This window comes from Pipistrellus kuhlii, unplaced genomic scaffold (assembly GCF_014108245.1).
Source record: "Pipistrellus kuhlii isolate mPipKuh1 unplaced genomic scaffold, mPipKuh1.p scaffold_m20_p_21, whole genome shotgun sequence".
NCBI lineage: Eukaryota > Metazoa > Chordata > Mammalia > Chiroptera > Vespertilionidae > Pipistrellus > Pipistrellus kuhlii.
Window position 1 is genome coordinate 8,160,672 of NW_023425520.1, and position 13,200 is coordinate 8,173,871.

The following is a 13,200-nucleotide window of genomic DNA, read 5'->3' on the forward strand; positions in this document are numbered from 1 at the left end:
TTCACCAGGAAATTCAGGAATTGGATTGTTATGATGATGTTCCAGAAGATTATGATATGATTGTCATTGAATAAATGAGTAAATTCTTGATACTGTAGGATTCACAGTTTGTCTGGTTTGTGTTGACAACTACCGTACTACCGTACCATATATAGATAATAAATTTCCTTTATTTTCATTTAACAATAAATGTGTACCGTATTCTTCTTCATGGAAAAATAAGACATCCCCTGAAAATAAGACCTAGCGCATCTTTGGGAGCAAAAATTAATATAAGACACTGTCTTATTTTCAGGGAAACACGGTATTTAGCTTCCAGGAATTCGAATGCTTTTGGGTATTTTTACTGTAGTTAATTTATAATTTCATTCTACTGTGATCTGAGAAGATGCTTGTTATGATTTCAATCCTCTTGAACTTGTAGAGACTTAGTCTGTGCCCTAACATGTGGTCTATTTTTGAGAATGACCCATGTGCATTTGAGAAGAATGTACATTCTGCTGCTTTGGGGTGAAATGTTCTATAAATGTCATCTAAATCTATCTAATCCAGTGTGTCTTTTAGAGTCACTGTTTACTTGTTAATTTATTTTAAATATGTATCTCTATTTATTTCAGAGGAAAGGAGAGAGAGAGAGAGAGAAAGATAGAAATATCAATGATAAGAGAGAATCATTGATCGGCTACCTCCTGCATGTCTCCCACTGGGGATCAAGCCTGCAATCCTAGCATATGCCCTTGGCCAGAATTGAACTTGGGACCCTTCAGTCTGCAGGCCAATGCTCTATCCACTGAGCCAAATTGGCTAGGACTACTTGTTAAATTTTTTTTGAAAGATCTATCTAGTGAAATTAGTGGAGTGTTAAAATCCCTTACTATGAGTGTATCATTGCTCTCCCCATTAAAGTCACTGGGAGTATTTTGTGTGTGACCTTTGTTGTCTCTTATGATGGCCTTCATTTTGAAGTCTATTTTGTCGGATATGAGTATTGCTAATCCAAAACTTTTTTTCTTTTCCATTTACATGGAAACATTTGTCATCCTTTCACTCTCATCCTATGTGTGTCTTTTGTTCTGAGGTGGATCTCTTGTAGACAGCATATAGGTGGGTCATGTTTTTGTATCCATTCAGCTACCCTGTCTTTTGATTGGAACATTTAATCCACTTACATTTAAGGTTATTATTGATAGATACTTGTTTATTGCCATTTTATTTTATTTTTAAACAGTAATTCTTTTTTTTTAAAATATATTTTATTTATTTATTTATTTATTTTAAAAATATATATATATTTCATTGATTTCCACAGAGAGGAAAGGAGAGAGACAGAGAGCCAGAAACATCGATGAGAGAGTCATCGATCAGCTGCCTCTTGCACACTCCCTACTGGGGATTTGCCCGCAACCAAGGTACATGCCCTTTACGGGAATCGAACCTGAAACCTTTCAGTCCCCAAGCCGACTCTCTATCCATTGAGCCAAACCGGTTTCGGCTGTTTATTGTCATTTTAATTCTGTATGCCTATATTTTTATCTCTATTTTTTCTTATAATTACAGCAGTCCCTTTAGCATTTCTTGTTGTGCTGGCTTGGTTGTGATAAACTCCTTCAGCCTTTTTTTTTTTGTCTGGGATGCTCTTATTTCACTGTCTATTTGAATGATAGTCTTGCTGGATATAGTAATATTGATCTCAGATCCTTGCTTTCCATTACCTTAAATACTTCATGCCATTCCCTCTGGCTTTTTGAGTTTCTGATGAGAAATCAGATGACAATCTTCTGGAAGCTCCTTTGTAATTAGCCATTTGCTGTTCTCTTGCTGCTCTTTGTCTTTAATTTTTGGAATTTTAATTATGATGTGTGTGGGAGTGGGCCTCTTTAGGCTTATCTTGCTTGGGGCTCTTTGTATATCTTGAACTTTTGTGACTTTTTATTTCACCAGGTGAGGGTAGTTTTCTGCAATAATTTCTTCAAGAACTTTCTCTATCTCTTTCTACCTTTCTTTCTCCTTTGGTACACTTACTATGCGAATATTGTTATATTTTATGTTGTCCCACAACTTTCTTAACCTGTCCTCCTGTCTTTTAATTGGTTTTTCTTTTTGGTTCTATGATTGAGTGATTTTTTTCTATCCTGTCTTCTAATTTACTGATTAAATCTTCTAATCTGCTATGTATTCAGTCTCCTAATCTGCTATGTATTCCTTCCAATATGCTATGTAATTCTTTATTTCTGACTGTTCTGTTTTCATAGTTACTATATATTTTCTCATGCTGTTGAACATGTTTACTATCATTATTCTGAACTCTATATCAGATAAATTTCATATCTCCATTTCATTTATCTTCTGGATAATTCTCTTGTTCTTTCATTTGGGGATTATTTTTTTGTCTCCTCATTTTGGCTGCCTGTTAGGGTTTGTGACTATGCATTAGATCTGCATCTCTCAATATTTAGTGAAGGATAGTGTCAAAAGATGTTTTGCACTAATTAGATCAGGCAAAGACTCCAAGTGTCCAGAGACCTGCCTCTGCCTGAAGACTAATTGGATCCAGTCTTTTTTTTTTTTTTTTTTTAATAAATTAATATTGATATCAGAAAGGAAGGAAGAAGGAGAGATAGAAATACCAATGATGAGAGAGAAGCACTGATCAGCTGCCTCTTGCATGCCTCACGTTGTGTATCTAGCCCACAACCCAGGCATGTGCCCTGACTGGGAATCGAACCATGACCTCCTGGTTCAGGGGTTGATGCTTAACTACTGTGCCATGTGGGCTGAGGTGGATTTAGTATTGAATAGCATTCAGGAAATTATTCACAGGTGTGGCGAGAGTTTTTTTGAACAGGGTGGGGCAGTTGCTTTTGCCTGGAGGCTTATTGTTATTGTCAGTCTCTTAGTTGGTGAGCCCCACCAACTCCACACCAAGATGCAAGGTGTTTTCCAATAGGGTGAGTCAACTGTCTTATCCCCAGGCAAATACCACCAGGATAGCAATTGTCTGCCTGAGCAAACTGTCCTTCACATTCTACCTTGGTTGCAGGCTCAAACCTCAACCTTGGTCCTTGGCCCTAGTCATGGAGCATGTGTGAGGCCACCCACCAATTGATGTGTGTCTCTCGCATCAATGTTTTTTCTCCTCCTCCTCCTCCTTCTTCTTCTTCTTCTTCTTCTTCTTCTTCTTCTTCTTCTTCTTCTTCTTTCTGTTCCTCCTCCTCCACCTCCTCCTCCTCCTCCTCCTCCTCCTCCTCCTCCTTCTTCTTCTTCTTCTTCTTCTTCTTCTTCTTCTTCTTCTTCTTCTTCTTCTTCTTCTTCTTCTTCTTCTTTCTGTTTCTCCTCCTCCCTACTGCTCCCTTTAAAAATCAATGGGAAAATATCCTTGGGTGAGGATTTACATAAGTAAATAAAAAGGCCCTATGAGATTGACCTGTAGCATTCCAGATGCTGCAGTAGACATGGGCATCTGTACTGAGTGTGCCAGTTTGAATAATGGATCTTAAGGTAAGACTTCTTGGGGAATGAAGAATAACCTGTAGTGCCAGCACCCTAGGACATACACCATGGAGCTATTGTATTAACCTGGCCTTGGGTAACTCCAACTTGTACCCTTTGGTGCACTCTCATAGCCCCATGGGGGGAGGGTCTTCCCTAAGACTTGCTTATACAACCTACCATAACTGGTAAATGGCAAACTACTATTCAAGTAAATAACCCTAAGAAACTTATTTGAGTAGGTACCTTAATTACTTCCACCTGGCAGATTCAGACTCTTCCTCTCACAGCTAGCATTCTAGGCTAGGGGGTGTCACCAGTAAAAGTTATGGTATAGGAGACCAGAGAGACCACCTGAACAAGGATAAACAGGACAGAGAAACAGTCTTTAAACTACCCACTGGTGCTGATGTGCCTCTGTTGATTCCTGCTAAACATTTGTCTTATTTTCTTTAGGTCAGTGCAGGCTGACAGCATTGTGAGATGAGTTGAAGAAGTGGATCTCCGGTCCAATGTTTTGGATTGTTGGGTATATTGAAAGGTTCCCTGCTCTGCTACTGCTGGGCTATTTTGGAACACAAATCCAGTCAACGATCCTATGTCAACATGGTTTGGAAACTTGTCTTGGGGCTGATGATCAGCTTTATATATTCTGATACTGGTATGTATACGTCTGTTCTTCTTTTGCTGTACATTGTTGCTGTGGTATATGAACACAATGCCTCACCCATTTTTCTCTCTCCCCAGGGTTTGCGAAGATGTAATGGGCAGATTACAGAGAGTGGAGAAGAAAGGTACCCATGTTGGGATGGAGCCTGTGAATTGATGTGTGAATGCAGCAGGTCCTCGGGTTACGTCGAAGATCTGCTCCTATGGCGCAACGTAACTCGATTTTCGACTTAAGTCAGAACCCACCTACATAAGCACCTACGTCACTCACATGGAGCACATACACAGCAGTAATGAAGTGAATTAGTAAAAATAATTTAAAAGAAAGATAACAATTTCTGACCTTTACTTGTGGTAAATAAATAATAAAAATCATAAAGCACATGTGTACACACGTCGAAATGACAGACTTCTTCCCCCCCCCTTCCCTCCGAATTTACACAAACACTTTATTAACAGTGGAAGATCTTCCCCGTGGGCTGTGTGTTCACCCAGCCAGCCAGGACCCAGACACAAGTTCAGCGCAGCCTACAGGCCTCTGGCTCGGACTCCAAGAGAGTGAGCACGTCGCCCCGGCGCACAGGGCCTTTCGCATTGCGGATGATGGAGCGGCTCCTGTCGTCCATGAACTCCACGCGGACCTCCGTGCACTGTCCCTGGGAGCCGGTCCTGCCTAGCACCTTGGTAACCAGGGCCAGCTTGATAGGCTGCACGCGACTCGTGCCCATGATGGCGGCAACAGTCAGGCGGAAAGGATTTTTTTTAAATAAATAAATGGGAGATGGCGACCAAAAAGAAACTGTTTCTGGATGTGAGCCTGAATTGCTCCGCTTGCTTTGTTTTTTGTACTCTATATAATCCTGTAGTGAGAAAGTCCGGGTTGCAGAGCCTTCACCTGTAGGCTGCCTGCCCCTTCTCCCCTCCTGCACGTGTGGGTCCTAATAAACGTATGTCTTTCACAGCCAGTCCTCTGGGTTTTATTTATTTATTCATTTTTTATTTTTAATCAGCAAGAGTTAACAGTCAAACCTCAGTTCTCAACTGTCTTCCATCTTGAATAATTCACTTCTCACCCTGACAGTCTTTTCATGCTGATACCTGTATGACCAGTCATGTGTCTCTCAGGCAACCGAGAAGAGGAAGTGCCAGTCTGAGTTAGTTTACCACCAAACTTCACATTGTTAACATTAGAAAATGGCGCTGTGTATATTCTTATTTTTTTTGTTTGTTTGTTTTTGGCTTTTGTTGCTGTTTATTATTATTACATTTTCATTTTTTACCGTATATTTCATTTCCTTTTTGTTAAATTTTTATTTCACATCCTTTATTTATTTATTTATTTATTTATTTCCAATGCATGAATCACTCACGGTTTATTTGCCGGAGTCCTGGTGGGTTCCGGAATCCTAGGCAGGCCACACGGACAGACACATACAGTTCATGGAGGACGTTGCAGCTGCAGCTCAGCTTGAGTTGAGGCCTCTCATGATGGCTCACAGTCCAAGGCTCAGGGTTCAGGGCTTGGGGCTCAGGCAGAGCTTTTGGCTGGTGCAGGCAGGCGGGGAGTGGAGAGAGACCTTCTGTGGAGGAGCAGAAGGATGTCTCTGATCTTCTGTGGAGTCTCCTCCTTTTATCACAACCTTTTTTTAAAAAAAGTGTTTATTTATAGATTAAACAGTACATTAGACATGTACTGTGTATACGAAAGGTTAAGACAGGGAATCATTTGAGGGTCTGGAATGGATTGATTAAATGTATGTTTCTCATGGGAAAAAAAAAGATTTGGTTTTTGAACAGCCTTCCAAACGAATTATGTTTGAGAACTGAGGTTCCACTATACACCGAAGCCTTTTGGACCTTGGCTGTTTGCATAACAGGATAACCAGCAGTGCTGGATTGTGAGAGGGATGTCCGACTGCCCGTTTAAAAAGGGTGGTTGGACATCCCTCTAGGGGTCCCAGATTGGAGAAGGTGAAAGCTGGGCTGAGGGACAACCCCCCACTTGCCCCTGTGCACGAATTTCATGCACCAGGCTTCTAGTTAAATATAAAACTTTAGGGGCAAAAATGCCCCTTCCAAAAAAAAAACACTCCAGTGAATTCATTTCTTCTTTGGTTTCAAGAATTAGCTTGTAATTTGTTATAGCCTTCATCTGGTGCACTAGAATGAATTCTTTGTCATAATTTGGACACTGTTTTGAAAGACACAGTTCCTTCCAACCGACCCTCTCATTTCCTCCTCTGGGTTTTGGTGCCCGTGTTTTGGAGGGCCTTTTCTCTGGGATTAGTGACCCAAAGGTCATAAGGAGGCCCGTGGGCCATTCCATGTCAGTGTGCTGGGTGAGTGATGGGGGGTGTAGGGAACAGAATGTTCCAGATGTGGGTATGAGGTAGGGGTGACCTTCTCAAGGGTGGAATGTTTCTCTGCTGAAGGGGCAGTTGGGCAGGGATGGGGGTGCCGGGGAGACAGGGCTCCATTGAAGCAGAAAGCCCAGTGTGACCGGAGGGGCAGTCTGAAGCAGACTGTTCACTCAGGCCTGTGGGATCCAGGCTCTGACCTCATGGGACCACTATCAGGTTCTTTTTAAAATTTTTATTTATTTTTAATTTTATTTTTAAAATATAATAAATCTTTATTGTTCAGATTATTACAGGTGTTTCCCCCCCCCCCACCTCAGTTCTCCTCCACCTGATTCCCCACCCCACCCCATGCCCTTACCCCCTGCCACTGTCTTCATCCATAGGTGTAAGATTTTTGTCCAGTCTCTTCCCGCACCCCTCAGACCCCCTTCCCCTTGAGAATTGTCAGTCCACTCCCTTTCTATGCCCCTGATTCTATTATATTCACCAGTCCATTCTGTTCTTCAGATTTTTTATTCACTTGATTTTTAGATTCACTTGTTGGTAGGTATGAATTTATGTCTTTTTGTTGCTATCAGGTTCTTATAGAGAATGCCGTGCTCTGGTTTGCAATCACAAGGGTCACGGGAGGTGGCAGGGGGAACAGAAAGGCCCAAGCCTTGTCTCCACAAGGGCCCTTGGCGCTGGCAGGACCAGGGGAAGGGAGGGGAGGGAGATGGGAGGGAGGTCTCCTGTGCAGGCTGGACTGTGCACCTAGCACGATGTCTCTCCGTGGCTGGGCTGACCGGTGGGCAGCACAGGGTGCCAGCAGATTTGGAGGGAGGTGCTAGGCTGGATGGGAGGGGTCCAGATGTCCTGGAAGGCATGAGCTGGAAGCCCACTGTGTCTGTTTGAGCTGGAGATGCAATGCCCAGGGGGGACAGCCTTTGTGGGTGAGGGCAAGAGGAAGGAGTGGGGGAGGCTCAGCCTAACTGCAGGGGGACATCTGGCTGGTGCTTGTTACCACTTCCCCCTCATGCCAGCTGCATGGCCACCCTCAGCACCCAGGCCGGGGAGGCCACTCAGCAGCTTTGCTGGGCAGATGAGGCTGAAAGACCAATTCGGACTGTTAGGGGCAGAAATAGAATGGCGGGAACTAGCTATAAGTATAGTCGGAAGGAAGCACCGAGGTTGGACCTGGGACTGAAGGTAGCCCAGGACAGTCTTCTGTGCTGATGGGTAGCCGGATAGAAATATTAATTATGCTCTGTTAACCAGGCTTATTCTGTTCGAATGAAAGAAAGCACATTTTAACTCGGCTGGGAGCTGTTTGGCCCCGGGACATGGGCGTTAACGCTGGAATGCAGTCCACTCTCCTTTTCTGAGAACTGCCTATCTTCATGGAAAGATTAACAACCTCATTGCTGAAATGATGTGGCTTTGGAGGTGCCTCTGAGACCTGCCCACCCAGCCCACATTGCCTGTCACCTGTAGCCATTATCCCGTGCCTACTTCCCCATGCCTGCAATTCCTGCTTTCCTGTGTGCTCTTTATCCTCCCACCCACTGTAAGCAGCTAGTTTATGGGCAGAGGCAGCGCTGCCGGCATTATTGGAGTAAATGCTCAGACGTGATTCACCTCTGTCTCTGCTTAATTGGCTCAGGTAGTGACAGGCAGCCCGGATCCCGAGGTTGTCTGGTTTCAAGACCTTGAACTCAAAACTCCAGACAACTGTGGGTCAGGTGCCGCATGGAGACAATCAGAAAAGGGGAGCAGGATGGGGGTGGGAGGGGAGGAGGGAAGAGATAGCACTTATTGCATTTACTGATCATTTACCAAACACAGGGCATATCCTAACCTCTTACCCAGTAAAAACAACAACAGTTGACCATTGTCACAGGATGCTCATGTGCCAGACACTATTTTATTTTTATTTATTTATTTCAAGAAAAACGATTTTAATCTACACAATGGAATACTATGCTTCCATAAAAAGAAGGAATTCTTACCATTTGCAGCAACCTGGATGGAATTGGAGAACATCATGCTAAGTGAAATAAGCCAGTCAATGAAAGAAAAATACCACATGATCTCACTCATTTATGGATAATAAAGATCATTATAAACTGATGAACAAAAAGATAAATACAGAGACAGTAAAGCAACAAATAGACTGTCAAATTACAGCAGGAAGGCTAGGGAGAGGTGGGGGAGATAAGAGATCAACCGAAGGACTTGTATGCATGCATATAAGCATAACCAATGGACACAAACCACTGGGGAGTGAGGGCATGTATGGGAGTGAGGGGGGCAGTGGTAAGATATGTACACATATAATACCTTAATAAAAAATGAAAAACTAAAATATAAAAAAAGAAAAATGATTTTAAATATAATAGTTACATGAAATAAACATTAATATTTCAAAAAAATCTTAAACATAATAATGTTACATGCAATAAATACCTATTATTCAAGAAAAACTATCTTAAATATAAAAAACTATCTTAAACATTAATATTTCAATAAGAAAGGATTTTAAGTATAATGATATCACCAAAACTGTACTAACATAGTATGATATCACAAAAGTTGTAGGAAATGTTAAAAATCTGCAAATAACAGGGTTACTTCTATTATAGTCTAAAATATTTTTTTCTTCTGGCTCTATTTTTGTTCATCAGTTTATGTTGTTTATTATATTCCACAAATGAGTGATATCATGTGATATTTATCTTTCTCTGACTGGCTTATTTCCCTTAGCACGATGCTCTCCAGGTCCATCCATGCTGTTGCAAATGGTAATAATCCCTTATTTTTTTACAGCAGCGTAATATTCCAATGTGTAGATGTACCATAGTTTCCTAATCCATTCATCTGCTGATGGGCATTTAGGCTGTTTCCAAATCATAGCTATTGTAAATTGAACATAGGGGTGCATATATCCTTTCTGATTGGGGTTTCTGCTTTCTTGGGATATATTCCCGGATGTGGGATCACTGGGTCAAATGGGAGTTCCATTTTAAATTTTTTGAGGAAACTCCAGACTGTTCTCCACAGTGGCTGCACCAGTCTGCATTCCCACCGGCAGTGCAAGAGGATCTCTTTTTCTCTGCATCCTCACCAGCACTTGTCATTTGTTGATTTGTTGATGATAGCCATTCTGACAGGTATGAGATGGTACCTCATTGTCATTTTGATTTGCATTTTGATATCTCAGATGATTGGTGACTTTGAGCATGTTTTCATACCTCTCTTGGCCTTCTGTACATCCTCTTTCGAAAAGTGTTTACGCCCTTTGCCCATTTTTTGATTGGATTGTTTATCTTTCTTTTGTTAAGTTGTATGAGATCCCTATAAATTTTGAAAATTAAACCCTTATTGGAGATAACATTGTCAAATATGTTCTCCCATGCAGTAGATTTCTTGTTGGTTTTATTGATGGTTTCTTTTGCTGGGCAGAAGCTTTTCATTTTGATGTAGTCCCATTTGTTTATTTTCTCTTTAGTTTCCATTGCCCTCGGAGCTGGATTGGTAAAGATAATGCTATGACATATGTCTGATATTTTGCTGCCTATGGCTTCTCCTAAGATTTTTATGATCTTTTGTCTACGTTTAAGTCCTTTATCCACTATTCTTGTATATGGTGTAAGTTGGTGATCTAGTTTCATTTTTTGGCATGTATCTGTCCAATAACACCATTTATTGAAGAGACTGTCTTGACTCCATTGTATGCTCTTGCCTCCTTTGTCAAACATGAATTGAGCATAATGGCTTGGGTCAATTTCTGGGTTCTCTGTTCTGTTCCATTGATCTATATGTCTGTTCTTGTGCCAGTACCAAGCAGTTTTGAGAACAGTGGCTTTTTAATATAGCTTTATATCTGGTATTGTGATCCCTCCAATTTTGTTCTTCTTTCTCAGGTTTTCTGCAGCTATTTGTTTTTTTTTTGTTTTGTTTGTTTGTTTGTTTGTTTGTTTTAATTCCAGATGAATTTTTGGAGAGTTTATTCTAGGTCTGTGAAATATTCCATTGGTATCATAATGGGGAAACATTGAATCTATAGATTGTTTTGTGTAATATGGACATTTTAGTGATGTTGATTCTACCAGTGCATGGACATGGTTATTCTTCCATTTGTTTATGTCTTCCTCTATCTCTTTTTTTTTTAACGTCCTGTAGTTTTCTGAGTATAGGTCTTAGATTTATTCCTAGGTATATTAATTTTTCTGGTGCAATGGTTATTGGGATTTTTTTTTTATTAGTTTCTCTTTCTGTGAGTTCATTATTGGTATATAAAAAGGCCATAGATTTCTGGGTGTTAATTTTGTATCCTGCTACATTGCCGAATTCATTTATTAAATCTGGTAGTTTTTTGGTGGGTCTTTGATGTTTTCTATGTACAGTATCATGTCATCTGTGAATAATGACAGTTTTACTTATTCTTTTCCAATTTGGATGCCTATTATTTCTTCTTGTTGTCTGATCACTGTGGCTAGCACTTCCAGTACTATGTTGAACAGGAGTGGTGAAAGTGGACATCCTTGGCTTTTTCCTGTTCTTAGGGAAAATGATTTTAGATTTTGCCCATTAAATATGTTGTTGACAGTAGGTTTGTCATATATGGCCTTTATCATTTTGAGATATGCTCTCTCTATTTCAACTTTGCTGAGAGTTTTTATCAAAAATGGGTGTTGGGTTTTGTTGAATGCTTTTTTTCTGTCTATTGATATGATCATATGATTTTTGTCTTTCAAATTGTTTATGTGATGTATCACATTTATTAATTTGAGAATATTGTACCAACCTTGCATCCCTGGAATAAATCCCACTTGATCATGGTGTATGATCTTTTTAATCAGCTTAATGATAACCCACAACCTTCGGACCAACTGTGTATGATCTTTTCAATATATTGCTGAATGCGATTTGTTAATATTTTGTTGAGGATTTTAGCATCTTTTCATCAGGGATATTGGCCTGTAATTCTCTTTCTTTGTTGTGTCTTTATCTGGTTTCAGAATTAGGGTAATGTTGGCCTCATAAAAAGAGTTTGGAACTGTTCTTTCCTCTTGTATTTTCTAAAATAGTTTGAGGAGTATAGGTGTTAGTTCTTTGAATGTTTGGAAAAACTCCCCTTGAAGCTGTCCAGATGTGGGCTTTTGTTTGTTGGAAATATTTTGATTATTGCTTCTATTTCATCAGTTATTATTGGCCCATTCGTGTTTTTATATTCTTTCTGATTTAGTTTTGGAGATTATATTTTTCTAGGAATTTGTCTATTTCATCCACATTGTCCAGCTTGTTGGCATATAGTTGTTCATAGTATTTTCTTACATCCTTTGTATTTCTGTGATGTTGGTGGTTATATCTCCACTTTTGTTTCTGATTTTATTTATTTGGGTTCTCTGTTTCTTAATGAGTCTGGCTAATGGTTTATCAATTTTGTTTTTCCTTTCAAAGAACCAGCTCTTGGTTTCATTAATTTTTTTGTATTTTTTTTAAAAGAATCTCTATGTTATTTATTTCTGCTCTAAATCTTTATTATTTTCTTCCTTCTATTTACTCTGGGTTTTTCTTCTTGTTCTCTTTCTAGTTCTTCAAGTTGTAGGGTTAAATAGTTTATTGGTGATTTTTCTTGTTTGTTTGCTTTGAGGTTGTTTTGAGGTATGAATTTCCCTCCCAGGACTGTTTTTGCTGTGTCCCAGGGGTTTTGGGTTGTTGTGTGTTCATTTTCATTTATTTCTTGATTTCATTGATAACCCATTGATTGTTTAATAGCATGCTATTTAGCCTCCATGTGTTTGAATGTTTTGGGGTGTTTTTACTATAGTTGATTTCTAATTTCATTCCACTGTGATCTGAGAAGATATTTGATATGATTTCAATGTTCTTGAACTTGTAGAGGCTTGTTTTGTTCTAATATGTGGTCTATCTTTGAGGATGACTCATGTACACTTGAGAAGAATGTATATTCTTCAGCTTTGGGGTGAAATGTTCTATAAATGTCTATTAAATCCATCTGATCCAGTGTGTTCTTTAGAGTCTGTGTTTTCTTGTTAAGTTTTTGTCTGGAAGATCTGTCCAGTGAAGTCAACGGGGTGTTAAAGTCCCCTACTATGACTGTATTGTTGTCACTCTCTCCATTAAACTCCTCTAGAATTTTTTTTTTATTTTTATTTTTTTTTTTTTTACATATTTAGGTGTACCTACCAGTATATTGGGTGCATACATGTTTACAAGGGTTTTATCTTCTTGTTGGATCAATCCCTTTAGTATTATGTTGTGACCTTTGTTGTCTCTTGTGATGGCCTTCATTTTAAAGTCTAATTTGTCAGATATGAGTATTGCTACCCCAATTTTTTTTCTATTCTATTTGCATGGAAATTTTTTTTCTATCCCTTCACTTTCATCCTGTGTGTGTCTTGTTTTGAGGTGGGTCTCTGATAGATAGCATATAGTTAATTCATGTTTTTTTTTTATCTTATTATGTCATTCTTTATCTCAGACTATTCTTTTTTCATAGTTACTATATCTTTTTTCATACTGTTTAGCATTTTTACCATTATTGCTCTGAACTCTGTTTCAGATAAATTTCTTATCTCTGCTTCATTTATCTCTTCTGGAGAATTCTCTAGTTCTTTCACTTGGGGGTTGTTTCTTTGTCTCCCCACTTTGGTTGTCTGTTTGGGTTTGTGACTAT

The 13,200-nt window shown here is 39.6% G+C and overlaps 1 protein-coding gene and 1 long non-coding RNA gene across 2 annotated transcripts; one reads left to right on the forward strand and one right to left on the reverse strand.

Moving 5' to 3' along the window:
• Positions 1-3,370: 3,370 nt before the first annotated feature.
• LOC123652867 lies at positions 3,371-4,471 on the forward strand. Its single transcript, XR_006742406.1, has 2 exons — positions 3,371-4,150; positions 4,237-4,471. It is a non-coding gene; the product is annotated as an uncharacterized LOC123652867 (long non-coding RNA).
• A 116-nt stretch (positions 4,472-4,587) lies between these two features.
• Positions 4,588-4,917, reverse strand: LOC118725980 (40S ribosomal protein S28-like). Its single transcript, XM_036450303.1, has one exon. It carries the CDS (start codon positions 4,884-4,886, stop codon positions 4,677-4,679), a length of 210 nt encoding a protein of 69 aa, XP_036306196.1. The 5' UTR covers positions 4,887-4,917; the 3' UTR covers positions 4,588-4,676.
• Positions 4,918-13,200: the final 8,283 nt, after the last annotated feature.